Source organism: Salvelinus alpinus, chromosome 2 (assembly GCF_045679555.1).
Source record: "Salvelinus alpinus chromosome 2, SLU_Salpinus.1, whole genome shotgun sequence".
In the NCBI taxonomy this organism is placed as follows: domain Eukaryota; kingdom Metazoa; phylum Chordata; class Actinopteri; order Salmoniformes; family Salmonidae; genus Salvelinus; species Salvelinus alpinus.
In genome coordinates this window covers 52,511,290-52,523,467 of record NC_092087.1, presented here as the reverse complement: position 1 = coordinate 52,523,467, position 12,178 = coordinate 52,511,290, and the positions used below count along the sequence as shown (strand labels likewise).

Sequence of the window (12,178 nt, the reverse complement as noted above, 5' to 3'; positions counted from 1 at the left end):
GCCGCCCGCGTCATCGGTGTGCCATGAAGGCGTTACTCTCTGACCAAATATGGTGTCCTAAAGGATATACTACACCCCTAATGAAATAGTGAAGTTTTGTTACCTTCTAGGATCTCTGAGGAATAGATACAAATGTGAATTTACTCGTTCAAACAACGTTTAGGGTGAGATTTTCACAGATTCCTTTCTTTTCAAATTGAATGAGTGGAAATACAAAATCGATCGTGCTTGCTATATGGACCTTTTAAGGATATGAAAAAGGATTTTATCTAACAAAACAACACTTTATGTTATCTCTGGGACTCTTTGGATGATAAATCAGAGCAAGATTTCCGAATGTAAGTACACATTCACCTTCAGAGGTGAATTTATCGCGTTGAAAAACTTGTTTTGTTGTTAGGAGCTCTCCTCAAACAATAGCATGGACATTTTTTCGCAGTAATAGCTACTGTAAATTGGACAGTGCAGTTATATTAACAAGAATTGAATTATTTTCAGCCAATATAAGTCACTTATATGAACCGACATTTGTTGTTTCTCTAAAATCTGCGATCTTGACATAACGCACTGCGTGATTTACAACTGTCCCGTTACCGGGACGCCTATCCCTAATTAAACAGGTCAACATTCAGACCGATTACCTGGACGTGTACTCCGAGCATGTGCTGACCAACTGGCAAGTGTCTTCACTGACGTTTTCAACCTGTACCTGACCGAGTCCGTAATACCAACATGTTTCAAGCAGACCACCATAGTCCCTTTGTCGTTATCATACACCCACTCATGACTGCAGTGTCTGCCAATCCCAGATGGTGAGGTTATGGTTCCTTCCTGAACATGCCTTTTACCACGAGGAACCAACCAATCCCGGGAGGGAAAAGTACCCCCCAAAGTGCTTTACATTGTACTGGAGTCAATCACTCCAGTCATCAGAAACGTGTATCAGTATTTTCTGACCATATGTCATGTGCAAAGTGTTCTGAGTGTTCACTACTTGTTTGTACAGTGCCAATACATGTATACCCGGACAGTTTATTAGGTACACACATCTTATACCGGGTCGGACCCCCTTTGCCTCCAGAACAGCCTGAATTATTTGGGGCATGAATTCTACAAGTCTGAAACTTTCCACAGGAATGTTGGTCCATGCTGACGCAATGGCATCACGCAGTTGCTGCCGATTGGATGGCGGTATACCTCCCCCACCAGCCTGTACCGTTGACACCAGGCAGGATGGATCTATGGTCTCATGCTGCTTACGCCAAATCCTGACCCTGCCATCAGCATGCGCAACAGAAACCGGGATTCGTCGGACCATGGGATGTTTTTTCACTCCTCAGTTGTCCAGTGTTTGTGATCGCATGCCCACTTGACCCACTTCTTCTTGTTTTTAGCTAGTAGGAGTGGAACCCGGTATGGTCGTCTGCTGCAATAGCCCATCTGGTTAAATAAAGGTGAAATAAAAAATAAATGAAATCTGTGACAAGGATCGACGAGTTGTGCGTTCCAAGATGTCGTTCTGCACACCACTCTCGTTCTGTGTTGCTCTCTCATCAACAAGCAATTTTCGCCCACAAGACTGCTGCTGACTGGATGTTTTTTGTTTGTCTTTCCGTTCACGGGAAACCCTTGACACTGTTGTGCGTGGAAAGCCCTTGAGGGCGGCCGTTTCTGAGAAACTGGATCCAGCGTGCCTGGCACCGACTATCATACCACGCTCGAAGTCGCTCACTCATTTTGCCCATTCTAGCGTTACATTTTACAGTAGCTGGATGCCTGTCTGCCTGATTTATATAGCAAGCCATGGCCACGTGACTCACTGTCTGTAAAAGCGATCAATTTTCGTGAACGGAAATAAACTGTCCGGTGAGTGTATATCTCTAACTGTTTTGTTGTTCCCTATTTTCCCAATCAGGTGACGGATGGCTCAGTGATCGCCCTAGTGCCCAAGCAGAACTCTGCCTACAACATCTCCAACTCCTCCACCTTCACCAAGTCCCTCAGCAGATACGGTGTGTGTTTGCATTTAGACAGGCAGCCCAATTCTGATCTTTTTTTATCCACTAACTGTTTTTTTGACCAATCACATGGGTGTGATCAGGGGTGATCTGATTGGTCTAAACACCAATCTTGACAGTAATGTTTGAGAGTGATGTAAGTGACTAGAGACTACCCCCTCCCCCTCTCTTGATCCCCTCTCTTCCTCTCATATCCTATCTCTATCACATGTCACATAATGCATTCATCTGAATCCGAACCATGTCCCCTCTACCCCATCTTCCCGTCCAGAGAGTATGTTGAGGACGGCCAGTAGTCCAGACAGCCTGCGCTCCCGCACCCCCATGATCACGCCCGACCTGGAGAGTGGCACCAAGCTGTGGCACCTGGTTAAGAACCACGACCACTCGGACCAGCGTGAGGGCGATCGCGGCAGCAAGATGGTCTCTGAGATCTACCTGACCCGCCTGCTCGCCACCAAGGTAAAACAAAGTTAGACACTTTCCCTCTCTACAGCATTGCAGAGTTCACACACACACAGGCTGACAGGTATGCAGGCAGGGTGATTGGTTGAGCCTTCTTGGGTGCGTGACAAAACAATGGCAGACAATTTCTTTCCCCTCGGATCTAAAACTAGTTGTAACCACGAACTTCAATGACTAATATTCCTGCACCCCAATAACATTGTCGCCGAAAAGGGCTTGTTAGCGACCCCTTTATAAGCCACGTTTTCTTATAAAAAATGGCTGACGTTAGCTACACTGCGTCTAGGCTCTGGAGCTCATGGGCACATAGACCTGTCACGTAGGCTTCAGGAGCCAGCTGGTTAGATATGATTCCACCATGGGCAACAACAACTAGCTACTAGTTCATTTTCAGCCAAATATGTTCAACTCATAGCTAGTTTATCCACCACATTTAGATAGCTACTGAAAGATAGCTACTGACTGAAATGTAGCTAGCTAGCATGCTGAATCACACTAGGGATTAAACATTTTCTGAAAATCTACAGTTTCTATACTGGGAATTATTCATATTTGTCCCTGGAAATACCTTAAAAATCAGAATTGCCCATTTGAAAGCATTTTAAAACCAAGATAGGGTTACTCAGGGTTCCCTCAAAATAAGATTGTCGATGTGCCACATTGCCGTCTTGGCTGCACCACTATGTAAAGATTTTACAGCAAGTGAAACTGATGTTTAGTAATGATAGAATAACATGGTCGTCAATGACATTGTTGTGAATTGCTAAAAAGGCCATTCATAAATTCAGAGCGTTATCATGTTCCTCAATTCATTCAACGCATTTCGGCAGTACGCTCGACACAGAGCGCACCCCGAGTAGGTCATAGCATTGCCGAATCATGCAAACTTTGTAACGGCAGTCAAATGAATGTCAAATGACCAAAGTGGCTAAGCTTGCTAGATAACCTCCAACGAATGACAGAATATCTCCTATTTGGCTAAATCAAGTTGATGATTATACAGATATCAGATCAGCTCATGAATAATGGAGAGATGAAGAGTGGAAATATCAAGGTGGGGACCAACTTTGTTAAAAAATATCCTTATCTACCCTCATACCGTTTGTTGATCACACATTCTCTACCGAAGCTCTCATATGGGCAGCAATACGAGACAGCGCAGAGAAGCGGGGGACATTTTATGGCGGTATTTTGACATGCATAGGCGAGACGTGCTTTGATAATGCAACCTATCGATTATTGATTAAAGTTAGGAATTTTTATGCGATTTCTGGTTTCAGTGGGATTGGGATGATAGGAAAATAGCCTAGGCTATATAGAGGCCCTATGCTCAACACCGGTTTAAAGCAATGTACCGGGATCCCGGTTACCCGTGTTATACCCGATCTAGCCAACTAATCGTCTTATTCTTTGATACATTTTGGTCAACTTGCTCATATCAAGCAATAGACAGTTTGTGGAAAGGTAAAAATAACAACTAGTGGACAAGTTTTATGAATGATCAGGCAGTGAAACTAAAATATATTGGTAACTAGCTGGTGAAGCTTTTATTCATTTCACAATTAATTAAGCTGAGGCTGGGTTTCCCAAGTCGTTCGGTGCTTACTGCTAATGGGGCGGCATGGTAGCCTAGTGGTTAGAGCGTTGGGCTAGTAACCGAAAGGTTGCAAGTTTGAATCCCCGAGCTGACAAGGTACAAATCTGTCGTTCTGCACCTGAACAAGGCAGTTAACCCACTGTTCCTAGGCCGTCATTGAAAATATGAATTTGTTCTTAACTGACTTGCCTAGAGGTAAAATATATATTTAAAATGCCGGCGAGCAAGCTAAACAGACGGCTCTGCAGCGCGTCTGTGTGACGTTTCACACCCAAGAAGGCTCAACCAATCACCCGACGTAACTGATGAATATTAATGACTTTGCCTACAGCTATCCTATAAAAGGAGGATAGCTCCTCCAACAAAGAAAAACAACACCCACTGTCCAAGCTCGAACCGCTTTCTTCCCGCAGCCAGCTCGCTCATTGACCTTTGTTTCCCCGGCGACTGGCTCAGAGGCTCATTAACATTTTTCATAACCTTTTGCATGAGGAGGTGCAGCTCCCAAACGCTACGTTGTGTCTTAATTAGCAGCCTGACCTTTGGCTATTGAGCTGTTTGGTGTTAGCTGGAATCGGGTCCCGGGGCGAGGGGGGGGGGGGGGGGGGGCTTTTTCCTAGGACCTAGAACATTTTATTGGTACCCTCAAGGCAGTGTTTGAATTGATTAATGGGGTGTGCATATTTTTGTTCTAGCCCAGCTATAAAACACACCTTGGTTGAATCAAGCGCTTCCAGATAAGTTGGTTTGTGTTGGGCTAGAACAAAAATGCGCATTCCTTCAAGTCACCCGGGGGGCCCAGGTTTGCTGTTCAGAGTTGCATTCGTTAGAGTGCATTGCACCGAACATTCCAGATGGAAATGCTCTTGCAGGTGGAAGGCTCTTGTTTATATCTGATCGTTCCACAACGTGAATGCAGCCCAGCCCATGTTTTAATGAGACTGGTGCTAGTGACACTAGTATTAAGCACTAGAGGCGGTGTTATGCTATTAACCGACAGCCTGTTACTTTCTGCTCCTCCATGCCTTGTTGGTAGCATATCATCTACCAGGCGCAGAATGCCCCACAATACCATGCAGTCATTTACAGGTGCTAACTTACGTTAAGGCATTTTTGCTCACCCTTGCAATATCTCTCCCCTGTTCTTTTCTCATTATCTTGTGATTTCCATTGTTACTTCAGGTAGAAAAGTGCAAGGTTAGGAAAATGGGGGTAGGAGTGTTTTTAATCATTAACGCAAGTGGGAGGACAACAGGAGACTTGGCCAAGTGTAGTTTCTACTTCTTGTAATAGTGCCTGATACTTTCGATTCTTCCCCAAAGTGCACACCCTGCCAATCTGGCTCTCCAAGCAGCCTCAATCAAATGCTCCCAAGTATTTGAAAGAACTTGTATTTGAAAGAACTACTTTTTTAACCCCAGGTCTGTGATTCATCTCCGTCTTCCTTCTCGTCTCCCCAGGGTACGTTGCAGAAGTTTGTGGACGACCTGTTTGAGACTATCTTCAGCACGGCCCACAGAGGTAGCGCCCTGCCACTCGCCATCAAGTACATGTTTGACTTCCTGGACGAGCAGGCCGATAAACACTCCATTTCTGACTCGGACGTACGGCACACGTGGAAGAGCAACTGGTGAGTGGGTCAGGGCAGTTTGTGTGTTGGGTGTTGGGTGTGTGTGAGACAGAGGGAGGAAGAGCAGGTTTTTGTCTAGGAGAGTATATGTGACCGTGTGTGAGAGAAGTTGGGTAATAGTGTTTTTCCTTGCAGTGTTTGGGGTGAGTGTTGGGGACAGGGGAGGCTGGTGGGAAGAGCTATAGAAGCATGGGCTATTTGTAATGGCTGGAATGGAATATGGAACCGTATCAAATACATGGAAACCACATGTTTCACTCCGTTCCATTTACTCCATTCCAGCCGTTACAATGAGCACGTCCTCCTACAGTGGCAAGAAAAAGTATGTGAACCCTTTGGAAATACCTGGATTTCTGCATAAATTGGTCATCAAATTTGATCTGAGCTTCATCTAGGTCACAACAACAGACAAACACGGTCTGCTTAAACTAATAACACACAAACAATTATGCGTTTTCATGTCTTTATTGAACATACCGTGTAAACATTCACAGTGCACGGTGGGAAAAGTATGTGAACCCTTGCATTTAATAACTGGTTGACCTACCTTTGGCAGCAATAACCTCAACCAAATGTTTTACGTAGTTGCGGATCAGACCTGCCCAACGGGCAGGAGGAATTTTGGACCATTCCTCTTTACCAAACTGTTTCAGTTCAGCAATATTCTCGGGATGTCTGGTGTGAACTGCTCTTTTGAGGTCATGCCACAGCATCTCAATCGGGTTGAGGTCAGGACTCTGACTGGGCCACTCAAGAAGGCATATTTTCTTCTATTGAAGCCATTCTGTTGTTGATTTACTGTGTTTTGGGTCGTTGTCCTGTTGCATCACCCAACTTCTAATGAGCTTCAATTGGCGGACAGATAGCCTAACATTCTCCTGCAAAATGTCTTGATAAACTTGGGAATTAATTTTTCTGTCGACGATAGCAAGCTGTCCAGGCCCTGAGGCAGCAAAGCAGGCCCAAACCATGATGCTCCCTCCACCATACTTTACAGTTGGGATGAGGTTTTGATGTTGGTGTGCTGTGCCTTTTTTTCTCCATACCCTAGGGAGAGTAGCAGCAGTGCTGAGCTTTCTCCATTTATAGACAATTTGTCTTACCATGGATTGATGAACATCAAGGCTTTTAGAGATACTTTTGTAACCCTTTCCAGCTTTATGCAAGTCAACAATTCTTAATCTTAGGTCTTCTGAGATCTCTTTTGTTCGAGGCATGGTTCACATCAAGCAATGCTTCTTGTGAATAGCAAACTCAAATTTTGAGTGTTTTTTTTTCATAGGGCAAGGCAGCTCTTACCGACATCTCCAATCTCGTCTCATTGATTGGACTCCAGGTTAGCTGACCCCTGACTCCAATTAGCTTTTGGAGAAGTCATCAGCCTAGGGGTTCACATACTTTTCCCAACCTACACTGTGAATGTTTAAATGATGTATTCAATATAGACAAGAAAAATACAATAATATGTGTGATGTTAGTTTAAGCACACTTTTTGTGTCTATTGTTGTGACTTAGATGAATATCAGATCAAATTCGATGACCAATTTATGTAGAAACCCAGGTGATTCCGAAGGGTTCACATACTTTTTCTTGCCACTGCATAGTTCGTCCCACCAGCCTCCTCTGGTTATGGTTAACTCAAATGTGTTCCCTCTCTCCTTCCCTCCCCCCAGTCTTCCTCTGAGGTTCTGGGTGAACGTGATCAAGAACCCCCAGTTTGTGTTTGACATCCACAAGAACAGCATCACAGACGCCTGTCTGTCTGTGGTGGCCCAGACCTTCATGGACTCCTGTTCTACCTCAGAACACAAGCTGGGCAAAGACTCACCCTCCAACAAGCTGCTCTACGCTAAAGACATTCCCAACTACAAGAACTGGGTGGAACGGTACGGCTAGTAGCTTTGTTATGCACCTGGCAGACATTTTGGATCAGGTTGAAAATGAGGCACTTGGTTTCACTTTGTTTAAGATTGGATTCAAACATTGTTTTATCCTCCTTTTAAACCATTTGATGCATCATATGATGTATCATACTGTATGAAAGAGTAATTTGCACCGTTCAAGATGAGGTATTTTGTAACGATAAGTGTCTTACTCTTAAATAATTTCTGGGTAACAATTAATTACCTTACTGTAGTAGTTTTCCATTTCATGTTGAATTTTTTTTTTATGCGTTTTTGCAAAATACATTTCTCAAGCAAGAATATTGCTAGGACCGTCTGGGAGTGGTCTGGGTGGGGAGGGAAAATCTGAAAACTAGCCGTTACTGGCTCTTTGTTATTGGTTTATTTACCAATTTACCGCATGGTGATATCACCAGGCAAGGAGAAACTTCACCCATGTAAAAAATGCTGATTAGAAGGTCCTGTGTAGACCAGGACCTATCAATAACACTGATCACATTTTTGACACTTTTACAGTGTTACTTTCATCAGCTGTTGTACAATATGATACAAAACACAAGAGAAAACTGAATTTGACTGCACCGGGCCTTTAATATATATTCAAATGGCACACGCTTAAACAATGGGGGGTCTAAACTTGAGAATTATACCTGGTGTCGATAGGGTTAATGGCAAGCGCCTTGATGAATCATTTGGTCTTTTGATCCTCTCTCCTATCCCTTCTTTTTTTGTTGTTCCCCTTCCCTCGCTGTCTCTTCTCCCTCTCCTTTCTTTCTCTCCTCTCTCTCTCTCTTTTTCTCCTTTAATCACCCTACTTTAATCCTGTTGTCTCTCTCAGGTACTACTCCGACATCTCGCGGATGCCTGTCATCAGTGACCAGGATATGAGTGCGTACCTGGCGGAGCAGTCGCGGCTCCATCTCAGCCAGTTCAACAGCATGAGCGCTCTGCACGAGATCTACTCCTACATAGTCAAGTACAAGGACGAGGTGAGGACAGTGGCCACCATTTAGTTTTTTTGTTTGTTTATTTATTTAGCCTTTATTTAGAAAGGATTGCACCCTACTTTGGAATATATCACTTTGAGAAAGTGCTCCGTTGTTGCTCTCAACTACTGCTTTTGTCAAATTAATGTGACGGTTTCTCATTGTTCTTCTCCCTCCCTCCCCTCCTCTCTCTCATTCGCTATTGCCCTCTCTCTCTCTCTCCATCCCTCCCCTTTGTCTCTTTCCTTCTCTCTGTCTCTCTCTCTCCATCCTCAGATCCTGTCAGCTCTGGAGAGGGATGAGCAGTCGCGGAGGCAGAGACTCAGGAGCAAGCTGGAGCAGGTCATTGACACAATGGCCCTGGCCAGCTGAGGAACGACCCTTCCTCTCATCCTATTCTTCTCCATCTTCCTCTCCGTCTCTCCTCTCCCAGAGAAAATGAAACTCAGACAGTGTGGTTTTCAAACCCTCCTAAAAACACATGATGAGCTACTGCAAAGGACAGAAGGCAGTACACTGCACAGGGGCGATTCAGCAGTACTGGGCGGGCCTGTGCGTGTGTGTATGTGTGTGTAAATGCAGGTCTATAAGTGTGTATGTGTGTCAGAGACCGGGGCACTGGACATTTCGTCGCACACACACCGAGAGACAACATCACCGGAAAGCATTTTGATTATCGTAGCTGTTGTCGTCGTGGTTTTGTTTCTCCGCTGTCGGTTTTCCTGGATTTTGTCTTCGCTGAAGCCGTGTCTCGGGTAGCCAGGATGGGAGTTTTGGAATGGAACTCCGTTTTGGCATCACGAAAAGGACGGAACGTTGTTTGGACATGGGCCTTTCTCGGAGCCAATGAGAGAGTGGTCACATGATTCCTGTAGGAGTCAAAGACATTATTACTGTTTTGTTTTCGTATAATTTCTTTTAAATAAATGTAATCAACTGCCCACTCTGATATCTCGCCACCTGTGTTACTGCTGAATTTGCACAATTTACAGAAAAGTTACAAAGGAAGACTATATAGATATTATATATAAATACAACTACATTTTTTAAGAAATTAAGATTAGGGTTAAAACATTTCAGTTTTTAGCTGACAAACACAATAAAAAAAATCCATCAACAATGAAACTTTAATTTGATATTTTGAGCAACAAAAGAAAATCTACATTAGAAGAATAAAACAACCGCAAACGAAAAATAAACAAAAGTTATCCTGTGCCATGTTTTTGTTGTTGTTGTGAAGTGCAAAGACATTTTGTTAGATGGAATATGCTACCGTATGATTTAAATATGCCTAGTGACTGAAATTATTCTCTGAGTAATAAAAGATACGAAAATGTAAAATATCTAGGGAAGAAAAAAGCAACTTTGTCTCTTAGGGCCACCATAGGAAGGGCATCTCATTATATTGTCATATTTCTGTATTGGAAAGTTGGTCTGGAGAGGTCCTGCGAAAATAAGAATTTGCTGTAATTTCCGATCTGTCGTGCAATCTCGTTATTTGAAAAGCATCACAGACTCACGCAAGCGTTGCTTATTGAAGGCTAATTTGTATCTTCCAGGGCTAAAGAATTTGACCGTTTGTGCTACAGTGGTTGACCAATGTAGAGCATTGCACTACTTGAACCAATAACCATCTATAAGCTACCCCACCACCAGTTAGCATCACCACATCTGATTGGCTAAGCTTGGCAGGAAATGACCAATGCTGAGTGGGGTCATAGGTCAACGTGTGCACATGTGATAGAACATCCACTCTACCCGACATGTGCCCTGAAATAACGTATTGGGTACAGTACATCTTGAGGGGCTGTGAATGGGAGGAAATCCCAGTTTTACCCCTAAACAAGTCTCGTGTCTCCACCCCTATTATACAACCGGAAATCCACTCTCCTTCAGTATTTCTCTTAATCTCTTCTGTACCTCTCTAGGCATTCTCTCATCCTCGTAACATCCAACGACAACAACAAGAACAGTCAAACTCTAGGTGGTTCCAGACTTGGTCCACCTATCCACTAGTGTTAGCCTCAGAATGTGTTCTCAGTCAACTTAACTGGTAAAATAAGGGTTAAATAAATAGCTAAATGGGGTCAGGTAGGGCTTTACTAAGCCTCTCAGCCTAAAATGACAAAGTGGAGAAAGACAGAAAGCCTTTTCCAGCTCCAGGCCCCTCTCGCTCATCTCTTCCCAATGCTATTATGCAGATAATAGGCAAGGTGACGGTAGTACGGTACGGAAATCTCCTTCTCTCCTAACCCAGAGATATGAGACGAGACGGGGCTTTAGCTCTCACCCATAGGGGGGTCGGGACTGGGGAGAAGAGGCACCCTCCACTCATTAGCAACACAAGGCTAAGTAATCCCTTAGCTCCCCTGGCACTTGTTTCCATCTAAACAAACCCTAATGCCATGTGTGGCTTAAGCTTTTTTAAATACTTCTCTCTTAAGATAATTGTTATTCTCGCTCTTCTATTTTCCCTTCTTTTTTTGAAGTTTTGGAAGTTTGACTTTGTGGTGCGATGTTTTTTTTGTTTTGTTTTTAAATTGCTTGCCGAAAACCAAACTGTGGTCTAATGTATTTTCGTTTGATTTTGTACATTGTATTTACTTAGTTTTTTTTTTCATGATGATGAAGTGAAATGAAGCTTTTGGCAAATTTTATTGTAATTAGGTTGTTTTCGTTGTTTTTCTCGTCTCTCTTTTGAACATGTATATTGTGCGTAATACGGTACGCCGAAGATAAAGACGTCTTGGGTTTATCTGAAGTTGAAGTACTTTACCGATCTAAAGGTTTCTTTTCTGATCTCCACGATCAGTGGAAAACATTGCATCAGATAAGCATCTGTCTTTTCAAGATTGAATGAGTGAATTGATGCTATAATCCACATCTTAATTTTTTTTTAACCATCAGGGCTATCATTCTACTCGGAAATAAATGCTGTTGCAATTCATTGTATGCCAGGTTCCTTCCAATATTCCTCTGCACAGAAATGAAGAAAAAAACACCCCTAAATAGACAGGACACATTGGTACATCTCAAATGGCACCATAATACCTATCTATTGCACTATGGCAGTGGTCAAAACTAGTGCCCTATATAGGGAATAGGGTGCCATTTTGGACGCAGGCATTGATGTATACAGCTATACTGCATTCCTGTTGTACCTTTCTCTACATATCGGACCATTTACATAGGGGTGCTAGCCTGGTCCCAGATCAGTTTATGATGTATAGCCAAGACAGTATTAACAATGTATTGAGAGGACTGCACAAACAGATTTGAGACCAGGCTATACAGCTGCTGCTTTGAGAGCCAAACGGAACCCTTCTAGGGACCACTCGTCTTGCACTACTAGCGTTCTTGGGCCAAAACAACATTCCAAAGTTTGAACAGAACAGGGTTCCTTTCTAAGCAACCGTGTACCTGACTAACTTGCTGGGACAAAGCTTTACATTTTGACATAATACATTTTTAACTACTGTACATACTGCATTTTGTTTTTTTAATGATTAGTCAGCTTTACAGGGTTTTAAAAAACATGTTTTTCCACGAGTACACAACCTTCCCTCTTTTGCTGCGTC

The 12,178-nt window shown here is 43.3% G+C and overlaps 1 protein-coding gene across 2 annotated transcripts in view; it reads left to right on the top strand.

Annotated features, from left to right (window-relative positions):
* Positions 1 to 11,552, top strand: part of LOC139564650 (plexin-A1-like) — a 244,953-nt gene extending 233,401 nt beyond the window's left edge. For both annotated transcript variants that reach the window (XM_071384372.1, XM_071384366.1), the window contains exons 27-32: positions 1,916 to 2,012; positions 2,290 to 2,480; positions 5,541 to 5,710; positions 7,384 to 7,596; positions 8,453 to 8,603; positions 8,877 to 11,552. In XM_071384372.1, the coding sequence (XP_071240473.1) occupies positions 1,916 to 2,012; positions 2,290 to 2,480; positions 5,541 to 5,710; positions 7,384 to 7,596; positions 8,453 to 8,603; positions 8,877 to 8,972 (918 nt within the window). In that variant the 3' untranslated portion in view covers positions 8,973 to 11,552. The remainder of the gene's footprint in view (positions 1 to 1,915; positions 2,013 to 2,289; positions 2,481 to 5,540; positions 5,711 to 7,383; positions 7,597 to 8,452; positions 8,604 to 8,876) is intronic.
* The last annotated feature ends 626 nt before the right edge of the window (positions 11,553 to 12,178 follow it).